Below are 20,467 nucleotides of genomic sequence, written 5' to 3'. Positions count from 1 at the left end.
TGCTGTCACAGCTCTGGTTCCTGGCACCAGAGCTGGGAAGGGAGGGCTGTGCTTGCCCTGCACTTGCCTCAGTGCATGCCCCCCCTCTCCTTTTTCATGTAAGGGAACAAAACCCCCGGCCCCCTCCTTAGAGGTGCACTTTCTCCTCCTCTCCTGCCTGTTTTTACCCAAGATGGAGGCCCAGGGCTGGCCAAATGGCAGGCTGCAGGCTTCCTTTGGTGTACCGCTGCTGTGGCTTCAGCTCCCCCGCACCCTTTGTACAGTGCGAGCACTGCTCCCCCTGCAGCACGAGCCCGAAGCGCCATCTGCTCAGCCCAGGAGGACACGGAACAGCACGGGACAAAAACCAGCAGCTCAGAGCTGCTACAGCAACTCACCTCGCGCTGTCCAAACCCAGGGAGTGGCTGTGGGGAACCACAAGGACACCACTCACAAGCTGGGCACGTAGGTGTGAGTCAAGGCACATCAGTAACAAATGCTGGGGCCAGGAGCAACATCACAGGGTAGACACCATTTTTCCACCAGGGTTGCAAGAAACATAGGACAGACAAGGGATTTCCACCAGATTTATTCAACAATATTTAAAGCAGTTATTCAGCATAATTTCCCAATATATAAAATAAAACTTTACAGGTAGTCCCCACCTCTATACAAAATAGTATCTTGTTTCTTTTTTGTACAAAAGATTTGGCATCAGCAGCTTACAGACAATCAGCTTTGGAACAGGAGGCCCAGCAAGTGGCATGCCCCTGGCAGTGGTCAGGAGTGTAATGGAATTATGGCATTTGTCTGCTTTTAAAGAACCCAGAACATGAATAAAACTTCAGTCTCTCGCTCTAGTGAATTCATTGCATATTCCGCAAGATGTTCCTGAAGTTTTCCAATTCTCTAACGCTTGTTGAAACCCTGGGTGCAAGGAAAGCAAGAGGAAAAACATTAGAGCAACATATGCATCATAATCAAGAAGTGACTGCCATCAAGAAAACCTTCAAGCAGCTCTTGGGAAGAGAGAATTTAGAAATTCAGCTAAATTAGGCTCTGGTTCAGCCAGGCTCTTAACTAATTTTGCAGACTTTTTAAAGCAAACAGACGTGAGGTTCTGTTACTGAGAGACACAGTGGAACAGGATGTTATAGAGCTCAGCAGCAATCAGACAAACCCATTAACCAGAGGTCAAGAAACAGACCATAATATTACCAGCCATGCAGGCAGGTCGCTGAGTCTCCTTGTGGTATAAGCTTGTTTCTTCCAAAGGCTTTTTTCTGGTCCCCTACCTCCTTTTCTTGCTGAATACATTTTGCCCCTGGAGCATCGGCATCAGTAAGTGCTGGATTGGGCTCCTCAGAGGATAAGGCCCACAACCTTCTCCTCCTTAGATAGAAGGCCAGCCTTCCATAGCCAGCACTGCCCTCTCTTTTAAGAAGGTTTTGAACATTTTGAATAATCCAAATCCGTTCTAAACAAAAAGCAAAGATGCAGGACTGCTTTAAAAGGCTCTCCTCATCCACAGAGGTAGGATGGGAGGCTGGAATAAGAGCTGAGAGGAAAACTGCCTGGCTTCAGTCTTTTCACACAGAACATACAGAAAAAAAGTTTTAGCAGGGCAGCAGAGGGGGAAGGGGAAGAAAGAAAAAGGTTCTTTGCCTGCCAGCCCTCGGCTTCCTCTGAAAACACTTTTAGAGGGTCTGGAGGGTTCCTGCATGCAGACTTTTCCAGAGGCCGTGCCAACATGGCAATACAAAGGCAGAACGAATCCCAGCTCCTCTCATCTAAGGAGCACACAGCAGCTGTGCTCAGGAGGGAACTTGAGCAGGGAGGGGGGACCATCACATCCCCGGATAAGGGAATATTTTGGGGTTCTCCAGACTTTGATACACATCAGGCATTCCCTGTTGCTGCTGATTCACACTGGAGAAGATACAATTCCCCAGTGAGACAAATCAGGACCGCTGAGCTTTAGTACTGGCAGCAACATCGACTGAAGAATCCTTTAAAAATCTGCTTGCCAGAAACCCCAGGTCTGTCAACACCACTAAGCAGTAATGTATAGCCAAAGCAACCTCCCCTCTCTCCTGAAGGCCTCGTTACCCTTTTGTTACCCTTTTCTGCCGAAAACCTAACCCAGCTCCCCACAAGGGCTGCGCTGATGGCTTCCTGACAAGTCCAACAGCTGCAAACAGACCTGGGAACAAACTGGTGGGAGTTCAGTGCTTGAAGGAGAGTCTGAAGTGGACACAGAACAGGTAAGAAGAGCAACCTTTGTTTGGGACAGTGTGCTCACAGGACAGAGTCGCAGAGCTTCTTAAAAAACACCAAGTTCTTTGTGTCTTAATTCAAGCACTTCCTTGAATTCCTTACAGAAATACAAGTTGTTTTAAATTGTTCTACCTGTTGCACTTCCACATGAACATCCTCTGACCTTAGAGAGCTTCTTGATAAGGAAGTATGATCAGAACAGGAATTGACACCAATATTGGTGATGAAAATCAACTGTTAAGCTTAAAAGGGATGTAACACAGCAGCACATGTAAGACTGGAGAAAAGTTCTCTCACTGACCTTCCAAAAGCATTAAATAGTGCAACAATTTCTTGTCTTGTCAGCCGGAATCCATAGGAAGGACCGCTTTCGGGTATCTTTCCTATCAGGTTTTCAGAAAACAGGATCTTCAGCACTGTGCCCAAGCCTTGTGTCTGTGCATGACAAACAACATCAGTTAATACAGGGGAGATACCCAGAGCCCGACTCACAAGTTCAGCTCTACTTCCCTTCATGTTTGCAAAGGTTCCTGTTGACATCAACTTCACAGGGCAAGACTTAGATTGCACTTAGCACAGTGAAGAGAGGGAAGCAGAACAGAGCCAGGATGCTTTGTTTATTTAGAATTATTTTGATAGCAGAGCTGCCCAACACAGGCTTCCTGCCTAGGTCTGACCACACAAGCTGCAGTGCGGATCTTGCTGAACCCCCAGTTGTTTGCCAGAGGCTCTACACGCCCCCTCCACTCCCCCAGACTCTCAGCTGCAGCACATTAACCTGGTTTTCAGCTGCAAAGGCAACACACAGCTCCCATCAGGCCCAGCAAGCTGGAATCAGCAGCACACTGCTTCCTGCTGACTGGGCCCCGGTAAAAACCGAAGCAGCCCTGATCCGTATCTGGGAGCTGATGGGTATCTAAGAGCTGCATCTGAGCAGTCCCACCAAGGGAGGTGCTTCCAGACGTGCCCCAGACTGCTGACAAAGCTTACCTGCAACTTCCCCCACAGGCGACATTTGAAGCAGCCAACGCAGTCCATTATCCTGGTAATATTCTTGAAGTGTAGCCTGAATTCCTCCTAGGGGAAAAGATATTTAAATTGATCACATTTACATGCGAGTTAGGACTTCTTCCACGTATTAATTCATTAATTCAAATCCAATAATGCATTAATTCTGGACTCCTCCAACTAAGTTTCACCAAATTTAGCTTCAAATGCTTCCTGAAGTGGGACCCTCAGGCCACTCTCCTTAACGTACACCCTACAACCTGGAGCTCCCAACAAGTACCGAACCACCCAGAAAACCAAAGTGAGCTGGAAATACCTGATCCAGCACCCTGAGCATAGCTGAGTCCCTTTCAGATCTAGCATTATTCCAGACACACATGAAGCACTGTTTAGGGAGAAAGTGCCCCAAAGGGAAGGGCTGGACAACCTTTAGTTTACCTTTAGCTTAGCAGCTTCCTTTTTATTCCCTGCAAAGAATGAGTTCTCATCAAAATGCAGTGGAAAAGACCTGAAATAGAATAAAAAGAGTTTTAGCTCCCTATGGCTCGTTTGTATGACTTAAATTCAGATTCACAGAAGTATCTGGTTAGGTATGAGAGTGAAACTGATAGGTGTTAGACACTGAACATCTCTAGATGTGTTTTAAGTGCAAGCTGTTTGTTTCTTAGATCTCCTGAAGGCTTTCAATTTTTAACTTGCATCTCACCTTGGAGACACTTCCAGCAATTGCTCTGTGGTTTCTAAGCAATTGTAGTCTGTTTCCTAACAGACGTAAGCACTGAAGGCATGGGAGTGTGAAGAGAAAAATTCAAACATCAGTCATCTTAGGAGACACCCACTCCATCTGGTTCTGGTACCTTCCATGCCTTGTGCTCAAACCTCTGTCCAAGCCTCTATTACCAACATGTGTAGGATTTTTTCTAGATAAAAACATGAAGCCAGGCCTGGTATTGCACCGATGACTCAAACAGGTAGCCAATTTCAGGGCTGACATGTAGGCGGTTATTAAATTCAGTTCTGCTAAACCCAAAAGGCTGCCTAAGCTATTAAACTGTGGGCTCAATTAGCTCGTTTTGCTATTTTAATGCAGATACCGATGCAATCCCAACCACGCTACCCAAATCACGCTATCCCACTACAAGAAAGACCCCAGAACCTGCCTTTCTAGGCACTTTAAGTGAAAGGCTAAGAGATGCCAGGGCTGAAAGAGCCACTCTCCCCAGGTACTGAGGGTAATTACTTGGCCAGATGGAGAACTTCCAGCAGCAGGTTTTTGATTTCCGCATCGCGACTTTTGTTCGCTGTGTACAGCTGGAAACCTGGGCGCTCAAAGAACGGCAACACTTTGGACAGAGCCCGTAGCTCTATCAGGTAGAGAAAATACAGGTTCTTGAGTCTTCTGGGGCCTTCCCCTCTGGTGAGGACTTCATCAAATCTCTGCTGGAACTCTGTAACATTGGGGCCCCATTTCTTCTCTGACCATGTATCTGAGAGCAAAAAAACACAAAGTGAGGTGGATGGGTATAGTTCTAGTTCACCGCTTCCCACTGTCCCAAACAAACAGTGAAATGCATCTCCAACCAAGGAGATCCAGCTTTGTAACAGTCACCGCCCTTCCACTAACCCCAATTGTTCAAGAGTCAAGAGAGACATGCTTTTAAACCAAACCCTAAGAAATGCAGAACTCCTGCAGATTTCAGCCAATTGGTTTAAAGCAGGCCAAAGCTAAAAACAGAGGCTGTGCATTTTAAGCAGAGTCAAGTCAGCTGAAGAGCTTCCTGACATTTAAGTCGAAAGCAGTTCTGCATAAGCTGGAGTTAGTTCAGCATTTGTATGCACACGAAGAAGGCAGGCTGGCATTACCAGACAGGCTGTGAAGGTCCCTTCACTCCTGCCCTCAAAAGCCACCAACTTGCTGCAGAACTCAGCAGTCCCCCTGCTTTGCTCCAAGCATCTGCCGAGGCAGACAGAGGCCTCCTGATCACATTGCGCTGGGAAACAACAGGGGAGTCAGAGGTTGAAAGGCTCCCTAACGAGCCCAGAAACCTTAAGAACATTGCTTCTACTGGGGAAACGTGAAAGGAAAAAAGTAACCAAGGATCAGAGGAGATTGATCGCTATTTCCTCTTATCAGGCTCACACAAAGAACGTTTGCCTGTCCTATTGTGTGCTTAAGGTTATATAGAGTATGCAGTGGGAGTAAGATATGGTACAGTTGCTGATGTGTATAAGTGAGAAAATAAAAGGGGAGAGAAACTTCAGAGGATCTTCTAAATCACAGATAACCAGGGTAGCAGGAAAGGACTTTAACTCTGAGCTGAGGCAGGCTCCCTGCAAGATCATACCTGGAGTCTCTGCAAGGATTCAAGCAGAGCCAAGGACCACCTCCTCAGAGCAGAGATCTTCTGTAGCTTTTCACCAACAGAAGCCATCCCTTTCTACATACTCCAAAGACACTTATTTTGCTCTCTATAGACACCTTGTTTTCCTAATCTTCCCTGCAGAGTTCCAGCTTCTCTTGCCTTTGATGTTTCTCATTACCCTCTCAGCTCTAACACTGTCCAGCTTAGATCAGGGTGAGGCATAGGTAGGCTGTAGACACTTAAAATGAAGTTAGTTATCCAAATTCTAACAGCTATCACAATCTTCTGTACTTGATTTTTTTGTAAGCTTTACTAGGATAAAGCTGGTAGACTGGGTCTACAGATACTACTGTAAACTACTGTGACTAAATCCTTTGGGAAGTCAGAGCCCGCATCCCACACCACACAAACATGCCACATTCCTTGGCCATGTGAGACACATAAATCATGTTCTCACATCACCCTAGATTTCCAGCCTGAGCACTGAAATTTAGATCCTTCAGATACCTGTGGACAAAAGGCATGCAAAAAAATGGAAATGGCTCTGGAGTCTTGGAAAAGCGCAGCCAAGCATTTCACAGTCTAGGTGAGATTGTTGCTAAACTGTCATAAAAACAGGCTAGCAAGAGACAGCCTTGATATGCAATTAAACCCACTCCAAAATAACCTTGGAGGAAGAATAAAAGGCATACGTGCTGGAAGTCTCGGTACAGGACACACAGTCCAGCCATTTTCAGACCTGAACGCATGCGGTAACCGCATTCCTGATTCTGTTACACAAGCTGTGTGCTGAGGGAGAGAAAGGATGAGCGCCAAAGTAGGCCTGAACCCTGCTGGAATGGGCTGCAAGTGGTGTTTAGCAGAGCCACAGAAGCAAACGCCAGCGTCAATTTAGGGCTGACACAGAAGAGTTAAGACAGAAGGTGGCAGTTACCTTGTAAGAGGTACCTGGCGCTCAAATGAATGTTGATGCTTGCGTGGAGACCAGAAATGAGTTTGTAGAAAGCACGCTTCTCTACGCAGACACCTGAAAAGAAATGGGCATTTTAAGATACTGAAAGCATTCCATGCACTGGATTTTCCCTCTCCTGGCTGTCAGAGAGAAATCTAACCCAGCCTGAGAGCGGCAAGCAGCTCCCACCCACTCCCCAGCCATTTCACATTCATCCCAAGAAAAGCGACCGAGTTTAGAAAAAAGGATTATGAGAAGGATTACCTTTCAGCCACTTGTAAAACATATGTCCTGGAAACAAAAGGAGAAAGAGCACATCAGTTAGAGGCGCCTTGCAGCAGCAGGAGGGCTTTAAGAACTGTCATGTTTTACAGCACTTCTCTGGACACAGCTTTCAGAGGACAGCGGGATGACATGCTAACAGGACAGGGCTGTACCCTCCCCTCTGCAGCCAGGGAGGGCTGTCCCCACGGCCAAGCCTGCTGCCCTGAAACCACCTCTGGGCCAGACCCCAGAGGAACTCTGCTCGGTACAGTTTGCAGAAGCACGAAGACGGGCATTAGAACCCAAAAACTTTCCTCCCCGCCCCTCTGAACGATGCCTCTAACTGTGGTGGCACCAGACAGACAAAGCACATGGGCTTTCCCACCTATCTCAGCAGTGGAAGGCAAAGTCATTTCAGAACACCATGACCTAGGGGAAAAAACAAGGACCAGAGGTCGCTCTTCTTCTCTGGTGAGGGTAAGGAGAGGGTTTTTTTGTTACATTTTTTTATATTTAAGCGTACAATCACATAAACCAGTGCTTCACATTAATCCCTGCTACTTGAGAATAACCTGGAGAATAGAAACAATTTGGAGATAGTTCAGAGACATGGAAGATGTCACGTACAGAGGCCCAACGCTGCAGGGAGCAGATAGCTCCAGGGCCCAGTCCTGAATACAGGATTTTGGACAGCTCCTGTTTTTACCTGAATTATGGTTCTGCTAAGCAGGTGCATTAGCAAATTCTACAGCTCATGATAGCACAATAAAGACTTCACATCTGCGTCTGTTATCAGTAAAAACAGAGTGCCACTCACCTCCATCATCTCCTGATGAGAAAAGCACGAGTGGTGGGGGAAGAGAAGAGAGATCAGTTACACATGACTAAAGTTAAACTCCAAAGCACAAACACTAAGACTGCTCCAAAACCCCATCCCTGCTTCCTGCAGTGCACTAGTCACTTGCATCAGCTCTGACAGGTATCAGGTCAGATCCTGTTTTCATGTCCTCTTGCTTTCTCACCTGCAGGACAGCAATTCTTCCCTCTATGCTCGAGGTACCCGTGTTATTTCCATTTACATCGTGCCCCACGCAACAGAAGTCATCAAGGGAAGCACTAATATTTTCAAGGGCATTGCCCATTTCCTTCACCAGTGCTGTGCCTAAAACATGCACAAGGGTCAAAGGAGCGGACAAAGCACCTACACAGAAAAAATCCAGAGACTGGTTTTTTGAACACCTGGAGTGGTGTTCAGGTCAAAAAAAAAGGAGGAGAGAGGCTGATGATGTTCTGGATGTCTGGGAAAGATGGGGCATCAAGAGACATGGAGTCTTAGTAGACTTGGGTCTTAGGCAAGAAGCTCTCGGTATGCTCCTGAAACCCTTCCCTACTTCCATTTGTACCATCTAGTCTTAGTTTCTACGGCAGAATTCCTCTTACTAAATGGACTCCACAGAGGAACCCTACCGGGATCTTTTTTCAGTCCCTCATGGATGAAAGGATGCTGCATCGCTGAGTACAGAAACCAGGGACCAAGGAAGAACCCAGGGATCAGTCCTGTTCCCAGCCTCTCCAAAACCCACATTTCTTCCAGGAACGCAGAATCAAACTTTCTCTGTGATGGATGCTAGAGAGCCATCCTTCCAGGTACCCCTGAATTAGCCATTGAATTCCAGACTTGATCAAGAGCTGTAACATTGATCATCCAGGAGTAGCAGCTCACACAGCATTTGCTGCTTCTGTAGCTCGGACCAGCACACTACCAAGCCACTTAGCAAGATGAATAAATGCCTCACCTCTACCAGACGCCAAAGGTCTTTTTACATTCTGAGGCCTAAGAGGAAAAAAAAAAAATGAAGTAAATATGTGACAGCTTGCTGTGCAGAAACACAGAAGAAACTACTTCTCCTCAGTCAAATAGCTTAAGGAGATCTCAGACATCCTCCTCTGCTTTAGTTTTGTTCCAACAGGAAAGGGATAGAGGGAAACTTGTTTTTCTATTTTTTTCCTAAAGAAAAAACAGCCACCGGGGGTTCACAGGGCAACCACATGGCTTGTCCCCTGCTCTGGCAGCCCACAGTGCGCAAGCGGTGCAGCAAAGCTGTGAAGACAGGGATTAACGGAGCAGTTGGAGCACACGCAGCCCCGCCACAGGAGTCAGCACTTGGTGCCTGACGACTTGGGGCACCTGCATCCCAAAGCACCTACTTGAAGCAGTTTTCTTCATAAATACTGTTCCATATCTTCCAGGCATCTGGTCCTTTGTAGCCAGTGTAGCGCTCAGGATTCAGGAGCAAGTCCACGTACTCTGCATCAGGAGAGTGGATGTCTGCGAAGCAGAGTGCTGGGTCAGTGACAAAAGCTTCTGAAGGAGAGTGACATCTTCCTACGCTGAACCAGCCACCCCTTCATACCCCGAATGGTCTCGCCAGCACAGAGACCAGCTCATCCCTCCCCAGACAGGCAGGTGCATAGGATGTGCTGTGCATCAACCCAGCAGGGTGCAGCTCTCCGGCCTTCAGGACTAGCAGCGTGCAAGACCACAGATGGCAAAGCAAACTCTGAGCACGCTCCACCCAAGCTGCTTGCCAAACCCCGTGAGACCTTGACCAGCAGTGAAGCTTTTCAGAAATATTTGCCTCATTTTCAAGACACTGAGGACAGGAGAGAGGGAAGAAGAGAGAAATAGCATACAGGCTTGCTGAAACACTACACGTGGGCCTGAAAATTCTGCAGAGAACTTGAACTGCTTAAGTCTCGTTACAAGATCTGTCAGATCGAACAGGTCCACATACCATCAGCTTCGCAGAAGCTGTCTGAAGAGTCATCATGCTGTGTCCACTGGAGCATCGCCCGCTGGGTTTCCTTGCTGCAAAGGAAGAAGACAGACCATCATGTAAGAGCATCAGCATGAGGGTTCCTTCAAGACAAGCAAGGACTGTGGAAAATCCAGGTGGGGACTCTTGTGAGACCCCACACAGAGCGCTGTGTTCACCTCTGGGCCACCAGCACAAGAAGGCGGTGGAAATATGACAAGTCAAGGGGAAAAGACAAAGATCATCAAGGAGCTGTAGCACCTCTGCTGTGGGGAAAGGCTGAGGGAGCTGGGGGTGTTCAGCCTTGAGAAGAGAAGGATTCGGGGAGACCTCACAGCAGCCTGACAGGGCCTAAAGGGGCTGCAGGACAGCTGGGAGGGACTGTGTCAGGGGGTGTGGGGATAGGACAAGGGGTGATGGCTTTAAACAGAGAGGGTAGGTTTAGATTAGATAAGAGGAAGAAATTGAGGAAGAAATTCTTTATTCAGAGGGCAGAAAGGCACTGGAACAGGTTGCCCAGAGAAGCTGTGGCTGCCCCATCCCTGGCAGTGCCCAATGCCAGGCTGGATGGGGCTGGGGGCAGGTGTCCCTGCCCATGGCAGAGGGAGTGGAATTAGATGATCTTTAAGGTCCCTTCCAACCCAAACCATTCTATGATCAAAAAGTCAAACCTCAAAGATTCATCAACAGCTCCGAGTCTGTTGGCCTCTTCACATTCTTCAGCATGGTTACTGGCTTCTTCTGAGTACTGGGTTGAAGAGGAAAGGAGTGGGAATGATTAAAACACAGTTCCTTCTGCTGTTCCAGTTTAGCCTTTAAGGCACTAATAGTTTAAGCATCAGAAACATCTTTATGATTCATTCCACCCTCTATTTCCACAGGATGTCTGCAGATATTCAGAGCCTTATGCGGTTGTGATGATGGTTGCAGGGACTCGGAGCAGGTTCTGACACCGCCATAGGAACATTTTGTGCCTGGGGTCTTGGAGAAGTCTCCTGAACTGCCCTACATTTGTGGAGGGGAAATACCTGACTTCAGGATGATCACCTCAAAGGTTCTGTAACATGCCAAATGTTTGGATGGGGTAAAAAATTGAGCCACTAGGTGCATCCCAACAAACGCTGCTCATCTGATTAAGGCAGCTTTATCAGTTGCAGTGACACAGAATTGGTACCGTAAGCAGCAGCACTGTGCACACAGAGCAGCCTACCTTGTAACTTGCAGGTCTGATTCCATCAGGAACTTCATCCTGAAAGACAAAAATCGAGCATGTGCTACACGCGAGGCTGATGAAGCCTTTCAGTCTAAGGTTTGAAAAAGATTAGGAAGGTGGCTAGAACTTAATAGGCATTCAATGCACCCAGATTAGCTTACAACATAAACAACTCCTGGCTCCTCCACGGACTAAAGTTAAGCAATATTCTTGGTGTTTTATTCCGATTTTTCGCAACACTCCTCAAAAGGTCAGCAGCCTTTTATGGGTGCTACATCGGGTTATGTTTTGCTCACCCAAGCACAAGGCTGAGGAATCCAACATAACCTTCAGGGGAGCTGATGTCCGGCATCCTGGGTGATGCTGGCACCCCTGGCAGGAGCGCAGATGCCTCTCTCCAGATCCTGAATGACACGTGTTGGGGCTGGGAGTTGCCAAGTCCTTCTACCACCACCACATAAGTGCTTTATTCCCCACCCCACACAATCTGAGCAGCGTGCACAAGACAACTGGCCCCTAGGTTCTTCTCAACTTGTTTCCTCCATCAGTAGGAAGGCAAAAAAGCACCGCATGAGCGCTGCAGGGCAATGTTTCTCCGTGATGGTACAGTTTGGAAATACTGTGATGGCAAGTAGCACAGGAAAAAGAAGAGTTAAGCAAGGTATGAGAGCTTTTTTTCGTTGTTACTTTCAGAATGAAATGGTCTCAGGTCAAAATAATTAAAACCACAGTGAAATCTTCAGATAAGAACGTCTAGGTAACGTTAATGTAATTGTAACATTAATCCTTTGCATTGGTCATCATCATTACTAAAAAGCTTTTTTTACTTAAAGAATTTAAGCAAAATTTAGGGTTCCTTTAATAAGGAAAAAAACAAATCCTCATCCTGTTTTGTTCCACAGTAGGTGCTTTTTCAAGACAAGTGAAGCAAAGGAGACTTCTTTGAAGGGCAGTTTATGGGAGAGGAGAATAAGATGAATGAACTTAATATCCATAATCAGAATTTATGTAACATGTTACATTCACACACACCCCTATACCAGATTTCAAGGTGTCATATCACCTCAGGTATTTTTCTCAGCCAAGCCAACAGCCTCACTATGTCAGGTTTCACAGAGCCACCAGGTGAGAGGGACAGGTATCTGTTTCACCACGTTATGCTTTAAATTATACATAAAAAGAAGCTACAATGACTTGGTAAATGCATGCAAATTGGATCAGGAGGCCTCTCCCATTGAGATCACCGCTGGTCTTTTCACTGTTCCCCCAGCATGGCACACCCCTGGGCACCACTAGGGCACAAACCAGAGATCCCACGGAGAGATTGCAAGAGCCTGTTGCTGGGTGCCAGCCCACAAAGCCAGGCCGGGTGGCATTTTCACCACGTCCATCAACCCAGCAACCACACTGTGATTCACTCGCTTTCTCTTCCCATTCTTTTCGGACAGACACCTGCAGTCAAGAGGCATTCTTTTAGCTCCGTGAACAAAACCCTCCCGTCCAGGATGCAGTGGTAAGGGCGTCTGCTTTTCTGCTGGGGAACAGAGGACTCTGAAAGAGCCATTTCATGACACTCCTGGAAAGGGCCTGGCTGAATTTGTCAGGCAAAACAGCAAGTCACAGAATAGCTCATAGGCTAACAGGAATAAAAAAAAGAGTAAAGTGGATGGATTCTTTACTTACATTTGGGCAGGGTTTTACAGCACAGTCTCTTATTCCGCAGTGACTGTTGTCATTCCAAAAAGGACAAGGCTTCTTTAGGTTTACCTACAGAGAACACAACCTGTTACACAGTTCTTCCACACCACGGCTTACCAACTCGTATCTTCGGTGTCTCACTGCAGGGCTTCTGGTAACAAAACCTAGTGCAAGGCCAAGTTCTGCAGTACAAGGGGCAACAGAAGGTGTCACTGGTTTCAAGCAAGGACTTGATTTCAGTCCATCATGAACATTCACTCATCTCTCCAAGATGCATGTACCCATGCATCTGGCCACAGCTGTTTGTGGCAACAAAGACAAGAAACATGGGCCACCGATTCCTGATCGCATCTTAATGCTCTTGTTGAGCAGTGGTAAACTTTGGGAGCAATCTTTGGCCTCAGAGCATTGCTCACTTCATTCTCAGTGAATTTTAGGCAAGTTTGCTACCCAGTGATTTTCCCTCCTCGTTTTGGAGATCTTATGACTATAGCATGCCTCCCTGCTAGAGGAGTAGGGGGGTGTGCTGGAGCCTTGCCGTCATCCTCTTGTGGCCAGCGTGCAGGTCTTCTGCTGGCAAGTCATCTGCGCTCTGGGCCTGTTGGTGTGCAAGACTTCTGGGCTTGATGGGAACAAATAATTCCTTGGTGCTAATGGGATTGTTTGCTATCGCTCACGTCCCGGTTATCAGTGCAGGTTGTGCTTCTCATCCTTGCTGTATTATTTCTTCTGGTGCTTTCACCAGGAAGCTTGGGGAAGTGAGAGAGAGGGGGGGAAGTAGGGAGAGGCAGCTCTGCACTGGTGATTTTACATGGACCTGTTGTAATCTGCAGGGCAGTGGAGTTGGGGACTTCTTAATCTGTTCATACAGCAGAGTGAATACTTGTTTTTGAAAAAAAGGTACTAATTGTTGTTTAATACCTGTATGCAGCAGGCAAAATAGTGCCCCATAACCCAGCCACACCCAACCAGACCCCATGTTCAGTCATACAGGCTCTACTCAAATTTGGTGAGATTGCATCTACCTAATAATAATGGCCCTGCAGGAACAGCAACCAATTAATCTGAGTGCTTGATAACAAAACCAGGCTTTCCATATTGATGGAAAGACAAAGAATACCCTCATTTCGCAATTTAGATCCCCGGTCATTAACATGTCCAAACCCTAATCCAACAAAATAACGCATTTCATTGGTCTACTGAAGTTCTTTAGAGGGCAAAATGCATATGAAAATCTTTAAAATCATGCAGTTTATTGCACATGGAAGTTGTATCACATTAGGATTCTCCTGATAACAGGAGAGTCAGACTTGCTGACTGCATTCGTGAAGATCAAGATTTGAAGTGGGGTGTCTGATTTTAACGTCAGCAATAACTTTCACAGAATTCAGATTAAAAAAAAGCACACAAAAACGAATGAGAAATATTCACGCATTTCTGGTGCGAGAAACTTACTTTGTAGTATCTAAAATAGTCACTTTCCAGAAGTTCGTTCAGCCTAGGAAAAAGCTTGTAGTTGTTGAAGGCATCAATGGTTTCTACGTCACAGGTGCAATCGTCTATGTGACCAGTAACCTGTTGGACAGGAGAAATCAAAGAGGAACAAGTCAGCGCTGTTTAGGACTGCAGGCAGTAAAACGATTTGGAGTTTTCTTTCCTTTTATCAGTGAGCCATCCAGTTAAGTCCATCCTGAATTAAACACCATTAAGCCTGACTGCTGAATCGGCAGAGAATTCCTTCTGATGCACCCTTTAGGATCGGCACCTGGGGACAAGCAGCTTATTTATGAATGTTTTCCCCCTAACACACGCAGGTACATTAACATTTACCGATGACAGATTAATTGGCATCAGACACTCTTGTTAGAGAGCAGAGATGGCAGACACGCAGCCAGGCTGCGTCACGTACACGATAACGCCACTGTCCTTGACCACACATCAGATACAGCCACACAAATCGGAGGCTTCCATCCCAGTGTCTTGCTGGATTTTATCAACAACGTCACCAAAGATCAGGCACTCAACCAAAAGCTGTCAACCAACTGCACCGTGGCCATTTGTCGGATTTCATCAGAACCACAGTGCCTGCAGCAGGCTCCCCCCTCACCTCTGAAAGCTACTTGGCAGGAAAACACCTGCTGTGAATCTGATGCAGGAAGCCAACACTTCTTGCATCATCCCAGAACTCAAGCAGTGAACAAAAAAAAACCTATCACAAATTCAGCTATGGCTTTCTGACACGTAGATTGTCCGGGAACGTTGCACAAGGCAGCAGGAGGTTTTGCTTCCCCTGCCACCCCGACGCATACTCGGGGAAATCACCGCAGCCAGAAGCGAGCACACTACTCCTTCCCTCTCAGCAGCACGCCGGGGATTTTTCCTGGATGTTGATGTAGCAATACAGCACGTGGCAGGCTGCCATCCGGCAGCATCAGATAAACCGGGGGGTTTTAAGACCATGGCAGTTGTTTTAAATGGGTATTGTTGATTTATGAAGCAGGGGATGTTGATTTATGAAGCAGGGGAGGCCAAAAATGCAGGCTGGGGGACGCACAGGACCTAAGAATGTGTTTATAAGGGGTTCCCCCTGTCCTCACGGAGCACTCAGCCAGCCGAGGGGCAGCAGACAGGAGCAGGCAGCACTCCTCCCGCAGGAAGGGCACCAACCAAGTCCCAGGCATCTCGGCAGGCAGAGCCAGGAAAGGAAACGCAAGCTTCAAGAGAGCCTCCAAGGAACAAGGGCGAAATAAAACGGTCATGTGCAGAGGAAAGAGAGCGACGTGAGAAACGTGAAGCACAGGGCCTGACGCACACCCGGAGAGCCCAGATAACTCCGTACGAGGTGCACACCGACTTCGGCAAAGCCACGGCGATGAGTAGTGCCGCAGCAACGAAACTCCCGGCCCTCCTTCCAGGAAGGAAGGCAGAAGTCGAGCACTCGCCTTCAGAGCAAACAAAAAGGGGAGGGGAAAAAAAAAACACCAGCCTGGGTTAAACACACAGCACCTTAAAGGAACGTGCGGGTTTCTTCCTGCTCCTACGTGGGACTCGGTGTTTAGGGAGCAGAGCTTTTATTCCACCCCCCCCCCCAAAAAAAAAAATCAGTTATTTTAGATTAAACCACTCTGGTTGAAGAGGGAGTGAAGAGTGTGCCAGCGTGCCCTTCTCCGCCTGAGCAAGTCGTTTGTGCCGAGGCACCGTGACCGGGAGGCTCACCTCTGCTTCTCGTGTTCACGCTGCTCAGCACCTCAGCCCCGCGCAGGTGCTGTGTTCTGTTTTGCAGGGCAATGAGACTGAAGATGAGCAGCGCAGCAATTAAGCTTTCCAGTAACCTAAGTCATCCCTGTAAAACAAACAGCCCCCGTTTGGCTAATCCAGTTACCCAACTCAAAGCCGTTTCAGAATGAAGATGACCAGGCAACCAAAAAGCCACACATCTCTGTGTTTCCTGGAAGCCTGACAGCCTTTGAGGAAGGCAGCTCGCAGATGGGGTCGTGCTTCGGCCAGCCTACAAGTGGCTTCCAGAGAGATCTGCAGGATCTCCAGCTGCTCTCTGCAGCCACATCGGACTTATGTCACTGCAAGGGGATCGCCTCCCTCTAAGAGGTGACGTTCAAGCACCCAGCACATCCTCACTAAAGGGGTGGCATGTACGGACTGCACCAGGACTGATTTTGCTAGGTCCAGCGACCAGAACCAGCCCAAACCATTGTAGTTCGAGGTGAAGCCCCGTGAATGCTCTCACCGCACTCAGGAGGGGATGGGGGTCACCTTCGGAGGTCTCCAGCTAGCTTCTGGGGATCTCCAGCTACCTGCTGCTCGGTGCAGGGGGATGATCAGACAACGCCACCAAACCCATGCCTGCACAGGTAGCACAGGCAAGGGGAAAGCACTGGGGAAAACCCAAGCTCTGCTCAAATCAGAGGGAAAGCTCCCTCCTCACAGGTGCTCAGTCAGCCCACGCAGAAGCAGGTGATTTCTTTAGCCTCCACGTACCTTTCCTTACCTCCCTGCTCTGCCGCTGAGAGCCTAAAAGAAAGCTCAGCCAGGCCTGGTGGCACAGCCCAACCCACCAAACCTCACGTGCAGGAGGACAGAGGGACCACCGAGAGCCCAGCCTGCCCAGAGACTGCGATGAGAGCACCAAGCCACCTCGGGGGCAGCACCAAGCCTGCGTGGCAGGGCACATTCTTCATCCCAGACCTTCCCTCTTGCATACAGGGTGAAAGGGACAGGCGCTGGGGCAGCAGAAATGGATCCAGCAGCAAACACGTGCCACGCGCTGGCTGGCACCCGTGAAGCCCTGAGCTCAGCCACGGGTTTCGCTCCACCCGGACGGGGCGGCGGAGGCTGGCAGGAGACGAGGGGCAGGGCTGGGTTGGTCCCCGGGAGGAGATGTGACGGAGCCGCCGGGACAGACGCGCACACCAAGGGCTCCGGCTGCTGAGTAAGCAGTGAGGAAGGCATTTGGATGGCTCTCCACGATCCCTCAGCGCTGGTGTGCCCGCCTTGGGTGCACAACATGGGACGGAAACTGCCGCACGTGGACTCTGCTTAATCCTCGGGCTGGGCCTTGGCTTCGTCTTCCTTCGCCTCCATCCTGGGCTCCTGCCAGTCTGCTCCATCTGCACCACTGGTTTTGGTCTCCTCACCTCTTTCAGGTTCCTTCAGTGCCACAAAAATGCACCTGAGCTGCAGATTTAGGGCTTCCTTTACTTGTACTCTCCCTGACCCGTATACCACCATCTATTGCACAGCCGGGCAGGGAAGAGGGCAAAATCTTTCCTTCATCTCCCACTTGTGGCTAGAACAGAGCACAAGGAAGGGAACACTGCAGTGGGGGAGAGAAGGAGCTGCTTTTAACCCAGAACTCCAAGAGCAGCTGCCTTTTCCAAGCCCCAGCAGGATGGCAAGTCTGCTGCCTCCACAGGAGCTTCCTCGCTGTCTCCCCATCTTTCACCCAAAAAAGAAGGGAGCAGATCTGACATGGGAGAAGCCACCAAATGACACCTGCAAGCCCCTGTTGGCAAAGGAGGATCTGCAGAGGCCCTGCTCTCTGGGCAGCCACCTCCCAGCCACCCCACAGGGATCAGAAGGGAGCCAGGTACAAATTCCTGCCCCGAAGGCTCGTGGGTGAGCAGCAATTTGACAAGAACGTCAAGAGAGGCTTGAAAATCCGTTCAGGTAACAAGGAGGTAGCTCTCAGTGCCCACACGCACCCCTAATGACAGCCTGCTGACCACAAAAACACCCCCGAAGGAAACCTGTCCTCTGCCAGACCACAAACTGAGATCCAAACCCCGGTCTGCTGAGCACCTGCAGCACAGCCTCAGCACGGCTACGTCAGTCTGTAAACAACGAATGAGCAATAATTACTAGGAATACGGAGAATTGATTCACGGCTGACTAAAGCATCGATGCAGCAGTGAACACGTCGAGCTGGGTGGGGGATAAGCTGGCTGAAGACTGAGGGAATTCCCACGAAGAGTTAATCGGTGCTAATGAGATGGATCAGAAAGCAGGAACAGGGTGTGAAACTTCAGTGTTTTTCATAGCAGCTGGATGTTGGTAATGAAAGTTTCAGGACTGGTTAGCAACACGAGTAAATGAAGAACTAAAGTGTTTTTTTTTTTTTTTAAAAAACAAAGCACTTGAACATTGCTCTTAATAGCAAGAAACTCCACAACAGGAGAGTGCAACGCTTGTTGTGGAATTATGACCACTTTTGCCAGCACCTGAAACACTGCTAGAGCAAGAACACTCGAAAAGCAGCCCTTGCCACCTGCCCAACACAGGCTGAGGGACAAGTCAAAGCCCTTCTGCGTACCCTCCATCCAGGTTTCCATCAAGTTTCTTAATCTGACAGCCCAGAAGGAGGCAAGGGAGGGTCCACAGGAGGAAACCAGATGCTATACCCTTGCCTTCAAGCATATAAGCAAAGAAAGGTAGAACCATTTAAGGTTTGCCCTGTATTTTATTTGGTGCTGTACATGATCAGCAAATTATTTTTAAAAAACAAAACTAAGGCAGCCCTCAGGTGTGTTTTTAATAGGCTAAGTGGTTAGTGAGGCTGAGAAATTCCACCCTACGTAACACGCTTCCTAAAGCAACAGGAAAAGTTGTCCACACTTGTATTGAGAGCTTAAACCAAAGCGTGTGCTACTCCATAAACAAGAGGGGTGCTGCAACAAACCAATGGAGTACAATGGACAGTGCCAGTTCTTCCTACCCAAGGAAAAAAAGCCTGCGAGCCATTAACATGCCAGTGCCAGCTCCTTCAGTGGCTAGGGCTTCTCCTGCCACACCGCATTCTGACTCAGACTTCGATCCTTACGAGACAAGCCTCTCTGTTAAACAGGAAACACACAAGCAAAAGCCCTCCAGAGATAAAGCACTGAAAAGCGCACATTTCAGTGCTCTATCAGCAGATTTCACCTACCATTTCCACGTGAAATTGAAGTGAGGAGAACCACCCAGCAGCCAAAGCCAAGCGCACAACTACATGTTCTCTTTTGCCACTCTCCACTTCTGACTCAGGTTTAAGCGCTGGAACTTGAATACAGTAAGAGTAGACTTTACAACAGTAGACTTTACAGCTCCAGTTTTTAAAGGAGGATAAAAATAAAGCACTAAGTGCACTGTACCACTTTTGCTCCTCAATCTTGCAAATGTGCTCATGCAAAAATAAGTCGAGAAGCACCTGCATAGCACCTGCTCCCCCAAGTTAAGCCACCTGGGGTGGTCTCATGGTGAAGAGCACACAATCCTCTCGTTACCACGCATCAGCAGAAGGCAAACCAGGCCAAACAGGAGCACATCAGCAAGAAGAATTTACCCTGGGAGAGGCTGAACCCTGGATACTGGCACACCTCCCACAACCTGGATGGCAGAGGGATGGTAAAGCAGACCCACAGGATAAAGCGTGAGGCAGCTCCCAGCCACCACAGCACCACAAAACCCCCAAACACCCCCCAGGAGGCACCCAAGCCGCCAAGACAGAAGCGCCCCCCGTGCTGCAGCACCCCCCCGGCGCTGCCAGAGAAGGGAACCCAAGAAGGCAGCAGGCACACGGAGCAGCCCCCCATCGCTCCGGACACCCCCACGCCGGGGGTCCCGGCCCACCTGGCAGAAGCAGCGGCTCTCCGCACCACCGGGGGGCCCGCGGGGCACGGCGGGCAGCAGCAGGGCAGCGAGGCCCAGCGCCCTCAGCAGCCCGGCGCCCGCCGCCATCTCACGGCCACGCCGCGGCCACCGGGGGCTGAAGAAGCCGCGGCCCTGCCCCCCTCCGCCCCCGGGGGACGGGCCCGCCGCCGGGTGCCGCCTTCTTTAGATCGGATGTCCCGGTTAGATGAGGAAGAGGCGGAAATGTTTCGCGTTGACAGGGTTGAGGCGCTCTCACAGGTTGCCCAGAGGAGCTGTGGCTGCCTCATCCCTGGTAGCGCCCAACGCCAGGCTGGATGGGGCTGGGGGCAGGAGTCATGCCCATATCCCCAGGCAGAGTCATAGAACCATTAAGGTTGGAAAAGCCCTCCAAGATCATCTGAGGGACCGTCACCCTAGCACCAATGTCACCCACGTCCCTAAGCACCACGTCCAACCTCTCCTTGAACACCCCCAGGGACGGTGACTCCACCACCTCCCTGGGCAACCCGTCCCAACGCCTGACTGCTCCTTCTGAGAAGAAATGTCTCCTCATTTCCAACCTAAACCTCCCCTGGCACAACTTGAGGCCGCTCCCTCTGGTCCTATCACTAGTTATGTGTGAGAAGAGGCTGATCCCCAGCTCCCCACACCTTCCTTTCAGGTAGTTGCAGAGAGCAATGAGGTCTCCCCTGAGCCCCGTCTTCTCCAGACCAAACACCCTCAGTTCCCTCAGCCGCTCCTCACAGGACTTGTG

General features: G+C 49.1%; 1 protein-coding gene across 1 annotated transcript; it reads right to left on the bottom strand.

Moving 5' to 3' along the window:
• Positions 1-539: 539 nt before the first annotated feature.
• On the bottom strand, positions 540-19,847 carry ERO1A (endoplasmic reticulum oxidoreductase 1 alpha). The gene is made up of 16 exons (XM_035328043.1): positions 19,693-19,847; positions 14,026-14,145; positions 12,556-12,639; positions 10,870-10,908; positions 10,331-10,407; positions 9,639-9,712; positions 9,052-9,172; positions 8,640-8,677; positions 7,661-7,672; positions 6,844-6,870; positions 6,562-6,654; positions 4,505-4,751; positions 3,703-3,772; positions 3,247-3,333; positions 2,558-2,691; positions 540-906 (listed from the first exon to the last, which is right to left on the bottom strand). The coding sequence occupies exons 1-16, from the start codon at positions 19,798-19,800 to the stop codon at positions 846-848; spliced, it is 1,392 nt and encodes a 463-aa protein (XP_035183934.1). The 5' UTR covers positions 19,801-19,847; the 3' UTR covers positions 540-845.
• Between the last annotated feature and the right edge of the window lie 620 nt (positions 19,848-20,467).

The sequence above is a fragment of the Oxyura jamaicensis genome, chromosome 5 (genome assembly GCF_011077185.1).
Source record: "Oxyura jamaicensis isolate SHBP4307 breed ruddy duck chromosome 5, BPBGC_Ojam_1.0, whole genome shotgun sequence".
NCBI lineage: Eukaryota > Metazoa > Chordata > Aves > Anseriformes > Anatidae > Oxyura > Oxyura jamaicensis.
The sequence above is the reverse complement of the archived record's forward strand: the minus strand, read 5'-3'. Positions and strand labels throughout refer to the sequence as shown.